Here is a 12883-nt window from a genome sequence, read left to right as displayed (position 1 = left end):
TCCGGCAGGGCCAGGTGGCTAAGGCACTTGACTTGCAATTCGACAGTCGCGGGTTCGAATTCCCGTCACATCAAACATGTTCGCCCTTTCAACCGTGAGGGCGTTATAATGTGACGTTCAATCCAAATATTCGTTGGTAAAAGAGTAGCCCAAGAGTTGACGGTGGGTGGTGATGACTAGCTGCCTTCCCTCTAGTCTTACACTGCTAAATTAGGGACGGCTAGCGCAGACAGCCCTCGTCTAGCTTTGCGCGAAATTCAAAACAAACAATAATTAAAAGAACAAAAAGCAACCAATACACCCATAAAAACAGCAAAGCACAAAATGTGAAACTGTAAATTTGAATGTATCTCCTCATGGACCCAAGAAACCCTCATGCTGAATTTGGCGAAGATCAATCATCAGGGGGTAAGTAGTAGTTTAAAAAAAGCCGTAAAATGCAAAATTGAAAATTGGTGTGTCCATGGACCTAATGAACCTCCATACCTATTTCGGTGAAGACCCATCCACACCCTGCGAAGTACAGACAGTATTATTATAGATGGCACCAGTGTATTCATTACATCATACCTACACCCTGAGAATAGAGAAAATAAAGCTCTCAGTGACAGGAAACGAAGGCGAAACGGGAAAATTGTGACCCCTATTGCAAATCTATATGCACACAGGATAAACATTTCGCAAAGGTGGGGGTTGCAAATCACATAATAAAAAGTTTTTCCAGTATTATATAAGCAAGAGTTCCATTGCAGTATGATGACATGACGCCACTGTGAAATTTGAAGTTCCAGTTCACCAATAAGGCTTTGTTAGCAATTGTTCTTTTTTCTTTTCTTTTTTACAACTTACTGCTAGAAATTATGAATATTTCAACTGGCATAAGTTATCAAAGCAAATACCGAAATCTTTTTTGGACCAGGAGGCATAACAGGAAATCTTATCTTGGTGAACCCACATCTTATTGGTCTCGTTTTCAGAGGGAGATCCTTTTTGATTAAATTATGCTACTGACTTTCATGTTTGTGGATTCTTACGTATTACAAGAAGCGCATTTTACTTACATTGCCTGGAATATGATTTATTGTAGGTCTCTTTATATGTGGATTTGGAAATCCCAGGTTGATTCATATTTTTTTGGTTTTTCGAAACCATTAAGTACAAATGAAATTCTGAATTATTCGTAACAAATTCACAGTTATATATTTATTTTAATATCTATGTTTATTTCAGTTTAATATATATTTAGAAATGCGTGTAACTTATTGTGTTAAATGTGTATTGTGAAAGTTCTGCTTTGTTCCCTAAATGTTTAGAAGATTCTCGAGTGTAAGAATAAACAATGTACTGTGTATGTATGTAAAATACAAGTGACTACCAGTATTATTGCCAACTGAACTTTCGAGAACCTCGCCTAATGACTGCAAAGGGTAGCCATCGCAACATACGGAGAGACAGTTTATATTGTTGGTTTGCTACAGTTAGCATATTATAACCCTCGGAAGCTATAACTGTGATGAACGCTTATTAATCAGAAAACTACAGATATTTGACCAGCAACGTTTAGAGACTTCGAACATTACAAACCGTTTAACTTCAGTGTATTAACTTTGAACATTAGTATTTCTACGAAGACATTGTTTAACTTCAGCGATAAAAGCTCACGTGTGAAGTGTACCTCTGTGTGAACATAGAGTTAATTCGCTCATTTGTGAACCATCGATAAAATATTAAGTTCCAGACCAAATAGAAGACTTAGTCTTGTTTGTAAGTTTGCAAAACTCTTATATATTAATCATTATTTGTAATAACCGTTACTATAAATAGTATTGTTGTTTGTATATTAAAATATATTTGTGTTAAGAAAGAAAATAGTGTGTATCAATCTTGTTGGTAAATATCGTACATTTGATATTTAATTAATTTCTAAATTAAAATTAAAATTTCCTACTATTTGAAATCACAATACGTAACATAATAAATCAGAGACTCATCCAAGATAAATGATAGTACGTAACATACCGATCTAGACATCTTTACGATCTGGTTGAATGAATGTTTTCGTTGTAAAAGACTGTGAAACCCCTTTCCCAAAAGCAATCAATTTGCAGTGCTGTCACACCACCAAAGAAGGCCTAAATGTAGTTCTTGTACATTCCACTACGCCATGACTTTATACCAGTTATGGATGTCATGTGACTGACTTGCATATTTCTAAATTAAAAATCATGTAAATATAACGTACTCTTCTCTTTATACGACACAGTATACATATTTTATAGAGTCGTCACAAGCTACGTATGGGAGAAAATGCGCTACAGCACTTGTCACAAACAATATAAGAAGTAGCTAGTGTGTCTGGAAGGTGCGCTACAGCACTTGTCACAAACAATATAAGAAGTAGCTAGTGTTTCTGGAAGGTGCGCTACAGCACTTGTCACAAACAATATAAGAAGTAGCTAGTGTTTCTGGAAGGTGCGCTACAGCACTTGTCACAAACAATATAAGAAGTAGCTAGTGTTTCTGGAAGGTGCGCTACAGCACTTGTCACAAACAATATAAGAAGTAGCTAGTGTTTCTGGAAGATCGTCACGATTTACCTGAAACAGAGAAAGGCCGTTTTCTCAGAAGGAATGCAGCAGAGAATGTTATAATGAGTCTAAATATAAATGTTTGCATTTCCTAAATAGCTCCACCTATAATGAGTAAATTTGTTTTATTTGTTTGCTATTACGTTCAATGCTATGCTATGGGTTATCTGTGTTCTGACAACAGAGGGTATTGAGATTCGATTTTCAGTGTAACGACACCCCAGATGTATCGCTGAGCCACCAGGAGGCGTAATAAATAAGAAGACTTACCTACCCAATTATAGAAAAGAACAGTTATTCTGTTAACAACAACAACAGAGTTGTAGATGTCTTCCTTCTCTTATCGAGTGTAACATTTAGTTGTTGCAAGGGCCTAGTAGCTTGGTGGTTAGGACGCTTATTTTGCAAGTCATGGATTCGCATATCATTGCGAAACGTGTTCGACCTTTCAGCCTTGGGAACGATATATTGACCGATCAACCCCACTATTCGATTAAAGTATACCAAGCGTTGTCGGTGGGTAGTGTTGCCTGGTCTAGTCTATTTTTTCTAAATTAGGGACATCTAGTGCAGGTAAACTTCGAGTAATTACCGCAAAATTCAATTAACGTCTGTGCCAATTTTCATAATAATTTCAAAAATAATATCAGTATAGCAGAATCAGGAGACAAATGAAAGATAAGAAGCGAAAAAAGGGTAAATTGAACGAACAATAATGTAATATTTGATTTTTTATTTAGACTGCAAAATTGTCGCCTAGTAACATGGTTTCATTATTTCTAACTACAAGCGTGATTTTCACGGGGAGGGCGGGAGTTCACCACTTTTTCAAATATATCAAATCGTTACTACACACCACAGTAGAAAATGTTCCCATCTTCTTAGCACGTTTTTTAAATCAAAGTTAATCAACTGGTTTAAAATGTTGCAGCTAAATAGTTACGAGGTATTTGTAATAAAAGAATGACGTAGCAGTTTTTAAGAAATTAAGAGCTTGCGAATCACTTGTATTGTTCGTATTTCGCAAAGTATAGCAACAATGTCTTAAATATATAAACATTATCGGTTTCAGGATTTAACATCAACTCGACAGAATCGTTACAAAAACAACTTCGTGTCTTTAACATAACCTTAAAAATCTCGTATTATTTCTAATTTTGGACAAAAGTTTTTTTATGTTTTTGAAGCAGTTTTTAAAAGAAAGTTTACAAGTTGATTAGCGAACCCTCTACAATAATCTCGTGATGATACGGCAATAAATGAACAGATTTATGGTGCTCGTGATCATTAACGTAAGAGCGTGACGAGGTCTATACTAATACAGCCAAGTTAACGAAGCGCGTGAAAGTCATCCACAAAGACAACAATAACTTGGTCTAAACACAATTTATTATAAAAAGGTGAGAAAATTGAAACTCTAGACGTAACAAAATATAATGAGCAGGAAGTTGTATAATGTCAAAACTAATTTTGCACAATGGCTCGTTTCTGAATTGTCATCTCTCTTGATTAGTAACGAAGCAGGTTGCCATACGTGTACTCTCAATACATTTTAAAAGCGTTTGGCGCTAAATTATTTAGAACACTGAGCCTTGCTAACGTTAGAATTATTTATTGTGTCTCTAGTTAGTAACGCTTTGGACGCTCTGCATGTCTCTTGTTTCGACGGTTACATATGTTATACTTCTATTATAGCTTTATTCTGAAAACTCGGGGTTTGAATGCGATTGATATTGAGTACACGTTTCGTTTCTACCTAATAAGTTTTGTATGTAAAGAAGTGTATTATTAAGGATGTAGTTACATATTGTATACAACAAATCAAACAAGTATTGTACCAAAACGATGTATGTTTTCAATGAAAATTGCTTGGAGTTCTTATATAGCAGTAGATTCATATTTAATTTAAGGCATTTCATGTATGAATTATAGTATAGAGAGAATACAATGTATTATTGACTATCCAATATAAAAGTAAAACATTACCAGTAGCTGTAAAAGTTTATATACGGACAAAGTCTCGCCATGTTTTTGGAAAAAAGGACAATGTCTCACCCAGATGTTTTTTATGTAGTCTACCATTTTATTTATTTCGTTATTAATATTTGTTAAAGTTATCTCGAAATTTCCTTTGCCTGCAGTTTTAGGTTGGTTTGTTTCAAAGTGAAAATCTAATTAGGTAGGTAATTATAGCTTGTATTTTTTAAGATGAGAAATAACACGTTGTAAAAAATTCGGTACTTTGTTGCATAAGTCTCATTAGAAGGAAATGTTTGTTTAAAGAATTATAAAACATTTTCAGGCGAATACAAGAGATTAAAGATATTAAAAATGATTGGAAAATATAAGACATTTATATGAAAAAAATTTGTCTAAACACGGAACAAAAAATCTGAAGATTCAGTTCTTATAAAGAAAACTTAGAGTTTTAACCTACAGTTGAAACATCGCTAAAAAACAACAAACTTGAATATTTATGAAGATTAGAGAAATTTTGGTGGTCTACTTAATTTAATTACTGTATTCAAGTCTTATAGTTACATTTTTCTACAAAGTATGCATCTTACGTTTTATTAAAGTAACGCCAAGTTTTTGCAACAAAGTACCAAACTTTTGCAAAACTTTGTATTTATGAATAGAAACACGTCAAAAGTTAGTTTGTTTTAAAGTGAGAGTCAGAAATGTTGGATATGATACATCGTCCTGGATCCGTAAAAGTTAAGTTTTCAGACCGAAACAAGGCTAAGCTTTGGAAAGCGATAGGCCTAAAATTTGTGATAAATAATCGTGTAAAATGATGTTAATTTTTTACACATTCCTCGTAATTTGTTCATTTGAGGATTAAAATAAGAATATTAATTCATATTTATCTTTTATGTCTCTTACAAGTTTCACAATGACTTTCGTACAGTATTTAATTCATCAGTTGAGATTCATGTTGAAAGACGGAACATTTTTTTCAAGCGCCATCTATATAACCATTGTAACAATTTAAAAGTTAACGGTTTAATACTAAAAGTTGAATAATTATTGAAAACAAGTAGTGAAAAAAAATCGCGTAAGCTGCAAGTATTTTCCCCAGAATTACCTTAATTTGTTAAAAGCAAACCAAAAACATTGCAACTTACGCAGTTCATCAGAAATTTTAGGCCTATCGAATGCTATTCACCGTTTAATTGTATTCAGACAATACATAATAACAGTTACTCCTTAGTGTGTTATTTAACAGTCAACAGTACAAGAAAACCTGTTACTACTCGATTATAATTCTACCGAATATTATTAATTAAATATCATTAAAAAATTGTAGAATTTCACACCTGTTTTTATCGCTTTTACAGCGTATAATTTTTCTTTACTTTGTTTACAACGTTTCACTAGGTTTACTTGATGCATGATGGGAAAAAACAATAATAAGATTTTACGCTGTTTAACCGAGGCCCGGCATGGCCTAGCGCGTAAGGTTTTTAGTAACTTAAAATATGAATATTCTTTTTATTTATTTTTAAACGTTAGCAAAAGGTTCGTTTGTTGTTAGACGCAGAGCAACACAACTGGGCTATCTATGCTGTGCCCATCACGGGTGTTGAAACCCAGTTTTTGTCGTTATAAGCCTCTAAACTTACTGCAGCAACAAAACCGACGTATCGCTTAGGTTCATACCATGAGATGGGTAGCTGTGTAATGTGCTTTGATTTTTCAGGTACTGGCAGCAGTGAGACCCTAATTTCATTGGAGATACACGGTCTTACCAGTTTAAACTCAGTTTCACACTGAGAAAGAATAGCAGACGCGGATTCTCCAGCCCACAAACCCCAACAACTTTACCACCTTTTGCTGTCTTCAGCCTGATGTGAGAAGGTGGCTACTTATGACAATCAGTAAGAATAAAATAATAATTGGAATATAACACACCAGTGGTGAAGAAAGTAAAACTGCCCTTGTAGTTGGTAATGATGTTTGGACATGACAAAGGCATGACTATACTAAGCCTAATCTAAATTGTTTATATAATTCCCATTTTCCACTATAGAAATGTTTATTTTGGCCACAGTTGTAAATATATGGATTTAACATGTTCAACGCAGCTTTGTATCAACAGTGAACACCATATATGACTCGCAGGGTTACAGCAATGCTATAGAAAGTTTATAAGTTTACCCTGTGTCCTTAGCTGGAATAATGTAACACGTTTGACAATATCCGCTTGTTTTCCACATTACACTACTTCTACTAACTATACGTTCTTTCCGAAGCCCGGCACGGCCAGGTGCTTAAGGTGCTCGACTCGTAATCCGAGATTGGCGGGTTCGAATTCCCGTCACACCAAACATGCTTGCACTTTTAGCCGTGGGGGCGTTATAATGTTGGTCAATCCCATTATTCGTTGGTAAAAGAGTAGCCCAAGAGTTGGCGGAGGGTGGTGATGACTAGCTCCCTTCCCTCTAGTCTTACACTGCTAAACTGGGGACGATTAGCGCAGGTAGCCCTCTATCAGCATTGCGCAAAATTAAAAAAAACAACAACAACAAAACTTTCTTTCCGCTATTACGCTCGTAGCTATGAAAGTTATAAAGTAGCCACGTTGTATGTTTTGCTTATGATTTAATGTCTCTTTCCTATACAACACATACAAACCAAAACAGAAAGATTTTACCTCGAACCCTCTGGTTTCTTACAATAAGAAAACAAGATGTAATTATATAATGATTTAGAAAACGTTTTCTTTGTTTTATTGGTTTCATATCATTTCGTTACGCTTTAGCACGTATACACAAAAGAGTTGTTTCATTTTGTATACTCTCGTTCCCAGTAGTAATGAATGAAACTTAAGTATAATTAGAAAACTTCTTATTTTATTGCTTTAATAAATGAGATATATTTTAATGACTTTTTTAAATTCGCGCAAAGTTGCGAGAGCTATCTGCGCTACCCGTCCCTAATTTAGAAGTGTAAGACAAGAGGGAAGGCAGCTACTCATCACCACCTTCCGCCAACTCTTGGGCTACTATTTTACCAACGAATAGTGGGATTGACCATCACATTATAACGCCCCCACGGCTGAAAGAAAGATCATTTTTAGTGTGATGGGGATTCGAACCCGCGATCCTCAGATTACCAGTCGAGCGGCCCCTAACCATTTGGCAATGACGGGCCTGTATTTTATTATCTCCTGAAATTTTCACTAGAAACATATCGTATTAGAAGGATTTCGATTTCATCCTGAAGGGTTCTCTTTCTTGTACCTACCTGTATAAGGGAAAACTGTGCACAGATGGGACATTGATATTTTAAAATCACATTTATTGTGTTGACGTGTTTTAAGCACGAATATATCAAACTAGATGGACTTCACCTCGCATTCTTCTGTCCATATTGTTGTGACGAGTTTCATCGTTGGGCGGGTTCTTTTGATTATTTAGTAAAATTAATTAGAAGTTCAGTCCACGTAACAGTTAATTAATTATATAACGTTTGTGCTAAAGGCTTTGACAGTTGTTTTAGTTCCGAGTCGGCATATTAGTCTTTTGATGGGTTTGCTAACCTGTCACGTGTGGGTGAGTGGTTTTACAGTTGAGAAGAATCAGGTCACGTATACACCCATTGCTCTCTCTCTGCACATAAACTGTAATATTTTTAAGTTGGTGAGAATAATGCCCTATGAGGTCAGTTTATTTCAGGAGGCTAAACCTTCCCAAGCCTCTTATACGCGCTAAAATTCACAAACAACGTTTCAACACAAATTCGTCGCTAATAGTACTAGTACACGCCTTGGTAGATAAACAGAGTTCACTGAAGAAGTACTGAATACACCACTGTATTGTTATTGAATTTTCATGTACTGATTATTCATTTATTATGCACTCTAATTGTTCCAAATTCAATTCCTAAATTATTAAATCATTAGGGATTTTCTAGGTATCTCAGGATTAAATTAATGAACTAAATTTTTAAAATATTTGGAAAATCCGTAATTTTAATAATTTAGAACTTTCTAGATCTAGCATCTTTATCTTTGTTTGCAGCTCTCTTTAGCAAACAACTAAATTTTAACACTTAAAACACAGCTTACCCTTCTGCTGCAATATTAAACACACATTCCAAGCCATGGCCCGGCACGGCCAGGTGGTTAAGACGTTCGACTCGTAATCTGACGGTCGCAGGTTCGAATCCCGTCGCACCAAACATGCTCGCCCTTTCAGCCGTGGGGGCGTTATAATGTTACGGTCAATCCCACTATTCGTTGGTAAAAGAGTAGCCCAAGAGTTGGCTGTGAGTGGTGATGACTAGCTGCCTTCCCTCTAATCTTACACTGCTAAATTAGGGACGACTAGCACAGATAGCTCTCGTGTAGCTTTGCGAGAAATTCAAAAAACAAACAAAATTCATAGCCTTGCGGTGGCTTAACTGTAAATCGTAGAATCTATAGCGCTAAAAACTGTTTCGATACCGTCATTGAGCAGAGCACACACAGATCATTGTATAGTTTTGAGCTTAATAACAAATAAAACAAAAGGTATCATATACTATAAGTTTCACTTACGCCAGGTTGTTTGAAAAGTTAAACTATACGTATAACGTACAGAATCGTTTTTTGGTTGGCTGTTTGGTGTTTATTGGTGCAAAGCAACTAGGTTATCTCAATCATTTTTTAAAGTATTTTCTTATTTTATGAAATCGAAAGGCATATAAAAAGTACGTTTTTAATTTAGATTGTTTTTGTGAAAAATGTTCTAAATAGAAATTAGAGAAATACTTCAAAATGGACAAAATATATTTATATACACATATGACAAGATTGGCACTTAATTAAAAAAAATACAGATTTTACGCATGCGGAATAGAAATTGTGACGTTCGACAAAATGCAGAAAAGCACATTTTGTAAGACGCGAAAGTCGCACGACGAACCGTACCAGTAACATACACATGCATAAAGCAGGTACAAGGTGGAAGGAATATAACACAGGTGGCGTAAGTGAAAACAGACACGTACATTGTGTCCGAGTTAGTTCAGTACTAAAGGAAACGAAGACAAGTGATGTTTTACAAAATGTTGAAATTGCGCCAGTGAGTTATTACTGTATCGAAATACTGAACAACTGGTATAGATTTATCATGGATTTTATTATTTTTTTGTTAAAAAAGGCAAGTTAATTTTATATAAAACACATTATTTACAATTTCGCTATAGGGTGAGAAGACGGCCAATCACAATAACGCTAAGATAATAATTATTCATAATTTCGAGTCCAGCGATTCCGCTACTGAATGAAAATAAGGTGTTATAAGCAACTAATAAAATATTATAATAAAAAAGTTTAATAGTCTAATAATTCGTTTAAGTATGTAGTCATCATTAGTTGTTTTTTTAAGTTTATAAAATGTTCAGGTTTAAATAATATGTAAATATTTGTTTTCCGCCACACTCGTGTGTACAATCTACAAAGCATGTTTAATGTGTTTCTGTATGTACATGATTTAACTTAACAACTGTAACGTGTTCTGTCATTGGTCAGGCTCCTTTGGATAATTTGATAAAAATAATGTTACCTGACGATGACCGAAGAAGGTCGAAACGTTGTTCGCTCTTCTATGTAAAATATTTTCTCAACCCAAACGAGCCGTTTTTGCATATATAATGTTACGTCTAGTCCACAAAACGATACTAAATGCTGGCTAACATACTGATTAGCTTACAGATGTATTAACTCTCACGGAATAACGTTTTCTTTACTAATTAGCCACCTCTCGATAAACAACCACATTTATCCACTTTGAATATCTTACTAACTTCTCAGTCACCGACGTAACTACTTAGTTACTGGTATTTACAACTAATATATCAATTCAGATAAAAGACGAAGTTCCTCTATTATTCAATGTGATTAGTCGCTGTATGCACAGGCATTTAAATTAAAAATACAGCACGCGCGCATACGCGCACACACAAAACACGTGCAGGGTTAGAGCGCATGGAGACTAAAATTGAAAAATGTACATGGTTTCCTGTGCTTAATGTGATGTTCATGGTCTAAAAGGTAAATATTTACATTTGTGTTAACAGCACAAGGCAAATTAAAAAAAAAATGTCTTCACGGTCTTTCGCTAAGACGTATTCCTAGGAGGCTGATACATCGTGTCTTATGGTTGAAGCGTACGTGAAAAACCGCTTCAGAATATACCAGTACATCATCTTTCATATACATGGAACCGGCGAAAGGCGTCTGTTTACAAAATTTTTAGGCGATTTCGATCGTTAGTCGGATAGAATGGCCGTGTCTTTGATTCTCGCTTAATCCTAATTCATCATTTCTAAATTAGGTTTTCAAAGTTCTTTTTATGAACTCTTTTTATGTGATTATTTCTCCAAAATTAAATTTTTAAAGTCTTGTTACTAATATTGTTGTAACCGATAGTTTTTAAGTTGTAATGTAGAGGGCGTATGAAGTTAATCTTGAAAGGCGTAGAAAGTTCTAAAGTTAGATTTTCTTGTAAATTCGAGAGATACGTTATAAATAAGTTTAGTGAAACAAAGATAGAGTTGCTTCTAATCAGTAAGAGCTAGCCGTCAATGAGTGTTTTATATCCAGTTGTTTTATCCACCAACCGTGAAGTTATGGAAATTTAAGTTAGCATTGTACATTTAACACGGTCTAAAATATACTGTGTCCAGTCTTACAGAATTCTTAAAGGAATAAATAATTTTTTTTTTTTATTGTTTAGACTGAACGTTGAAATATATTCACCAGTTTCAACTATATTTTTCGTTTAGGTTTAAATAAACGATCAGTTCGTTGTCTTACAAAAATTAGTCCTTTTCACTTATTGTTTTGAGAAACTTGTGTAATATCTCAGGGCGGATGAAAAGAAATAAAACACAACTAATATTTATTTTAAACCTTTAACAAATAGTATTTAATTAGTTATCAAGCTTTCTCTAAAGAGGTAAGTTGTGATTCTATACTAGGAAGTAGGAAATTCTACCCAGTGACTCAGCAATAAGTATGAAGGCTTATTTATAACACTAAAGAAAACGGGTTTCGATACCTGTGGGGTGTACAGCACAGATAGGTTATTGTTAGCACAAAGCTACACAAATGTTTGATACATTTTGATTTTGTTAGAATAATGATTTATTCTTTAATTTATGTCCTGAATTGGAGTTTTGCAAATAGCTTCCTATTAATTTAAATAAATTCTTAAATATCCCTCGACGTTATTTAGAGTTGACGAGAAATATTTCTGGTTGTGCCTCTAAATTAGGTTCTGTGAAGATTTTGGGTTTTAAAAATTAGACTTAAGTCGAAATATTTTCTTCACTAGTTTGTTCGCTTTCTATTATTTCATAAACCCGCCTAATGTGATAATCGACAAAATGTGAATAAGCAAATTATTATCACATTTAAACTGTCCGTGAACACATGCACACAAACTTTATTTTTTCTACTGTTAATATAAAAACCAAAATTATAAATCTGAAATTACGTTTGTAATCAAGAGATGGCAGCACTCAACTGATAAATTATACTGCATAAAGTTTGATTGATATTAAATACAAAGCTACATATTAGGCTATCTGTGCTCTGCCTATCACTGGTATCGAAACCCGATTTTAAGCGATGTGAGTCCGCAGTCATACCATGTGCCACTGGCGAGAGATTACATGAAGCATGGATAACATTAGTTTTTTTTTCAAGTATTGTCTATGTTTATATCAATGGGGCCTGGCATGGCCTAGCGCGTTAAGGCGTGCGCTTCGTAATCTGAGGGTCGCGGGTTCGCGCCAAACACGCTCGCCCTCCCAGCCGTGAGGGCGTTATAATGTGACGGTCAATCCCACTATTCGTTGGTAAAAGAGTAGCCCAAGAGTTGGCGGTGGGTGGTGATGACTAGCTGCCTTCCCTCTAGTCTTACACTGCTAAATTAGGAACGGCTAGCACAGATAGCCCTCGAGTAGCTTTGTGCGAAATTCCAAAACAAACAAACAAACAAACAAACAAATGTTTATATTAAAGTTTACAAATAAGGAAGTTATGGAAACGTTAATTGTAAAAACACTGATTTCTTTTCATCCACCAAATGATATTAATTTCAGTTAGTCATGTAAAAGATAAAGTTCAAACTTTGGTTTGCTAGGCAATTTGTTGAATAACTGATTACATATTCACAATATCATTGTGACAATAATTCTAAAGACCAATTCTTGGAACTCTTTGAACAAACTTAGAATAATTATATTTATCATTAGAAAATAAACTGCTAAAATATATCCTGGAGCATCAAGGGAACAAA

At 34.6% G+C, this 12883-nt stretch overlaps 1 protein-coding gene across 1 annotated transcript in view; it reads right to left on the bottom strand.

Moving 5' to 3' along the window:
• Window positions 1-10239, bottom strand: part of LOC143256446 (alpha-crystallin B chain-like) — a 41572-nt gene extending 31333 nt beyond the window's left edge. Inside the window, exon 1 of the mRNA XM_076513690.1 lies at window positions 10142-10239. Coding sequence (XP_076369805.1) covers window positions 10142-10224 — 83 coding nt within the window. The 5' untranslated portion in view covers window positions 10225-10239. The remainder of the gene's footprint in view (window positions 1-10141) is intronic.
• Between the last annotated feature and the right edge of the window lie 2644 nt (window positions 10240-12883).

This window comes from Tachypleus tridentatus, chromosome 7 (genome assembly GCF_004210375.1).
Source record: "Tachypleus tridentatus isolate NWPU-2018 chromosome 7, ASM421037v1, whole genome shotgun sequence".
NCBI lineage: Eukaryota > Metazoa > Arthropoda > Merostomata > Xiphosura > Limulidae > Tachypleus > Tachypleus tridentatus.
This window is presented reverse-complemented; position numbering and strand designations above follow the sequence as displayed.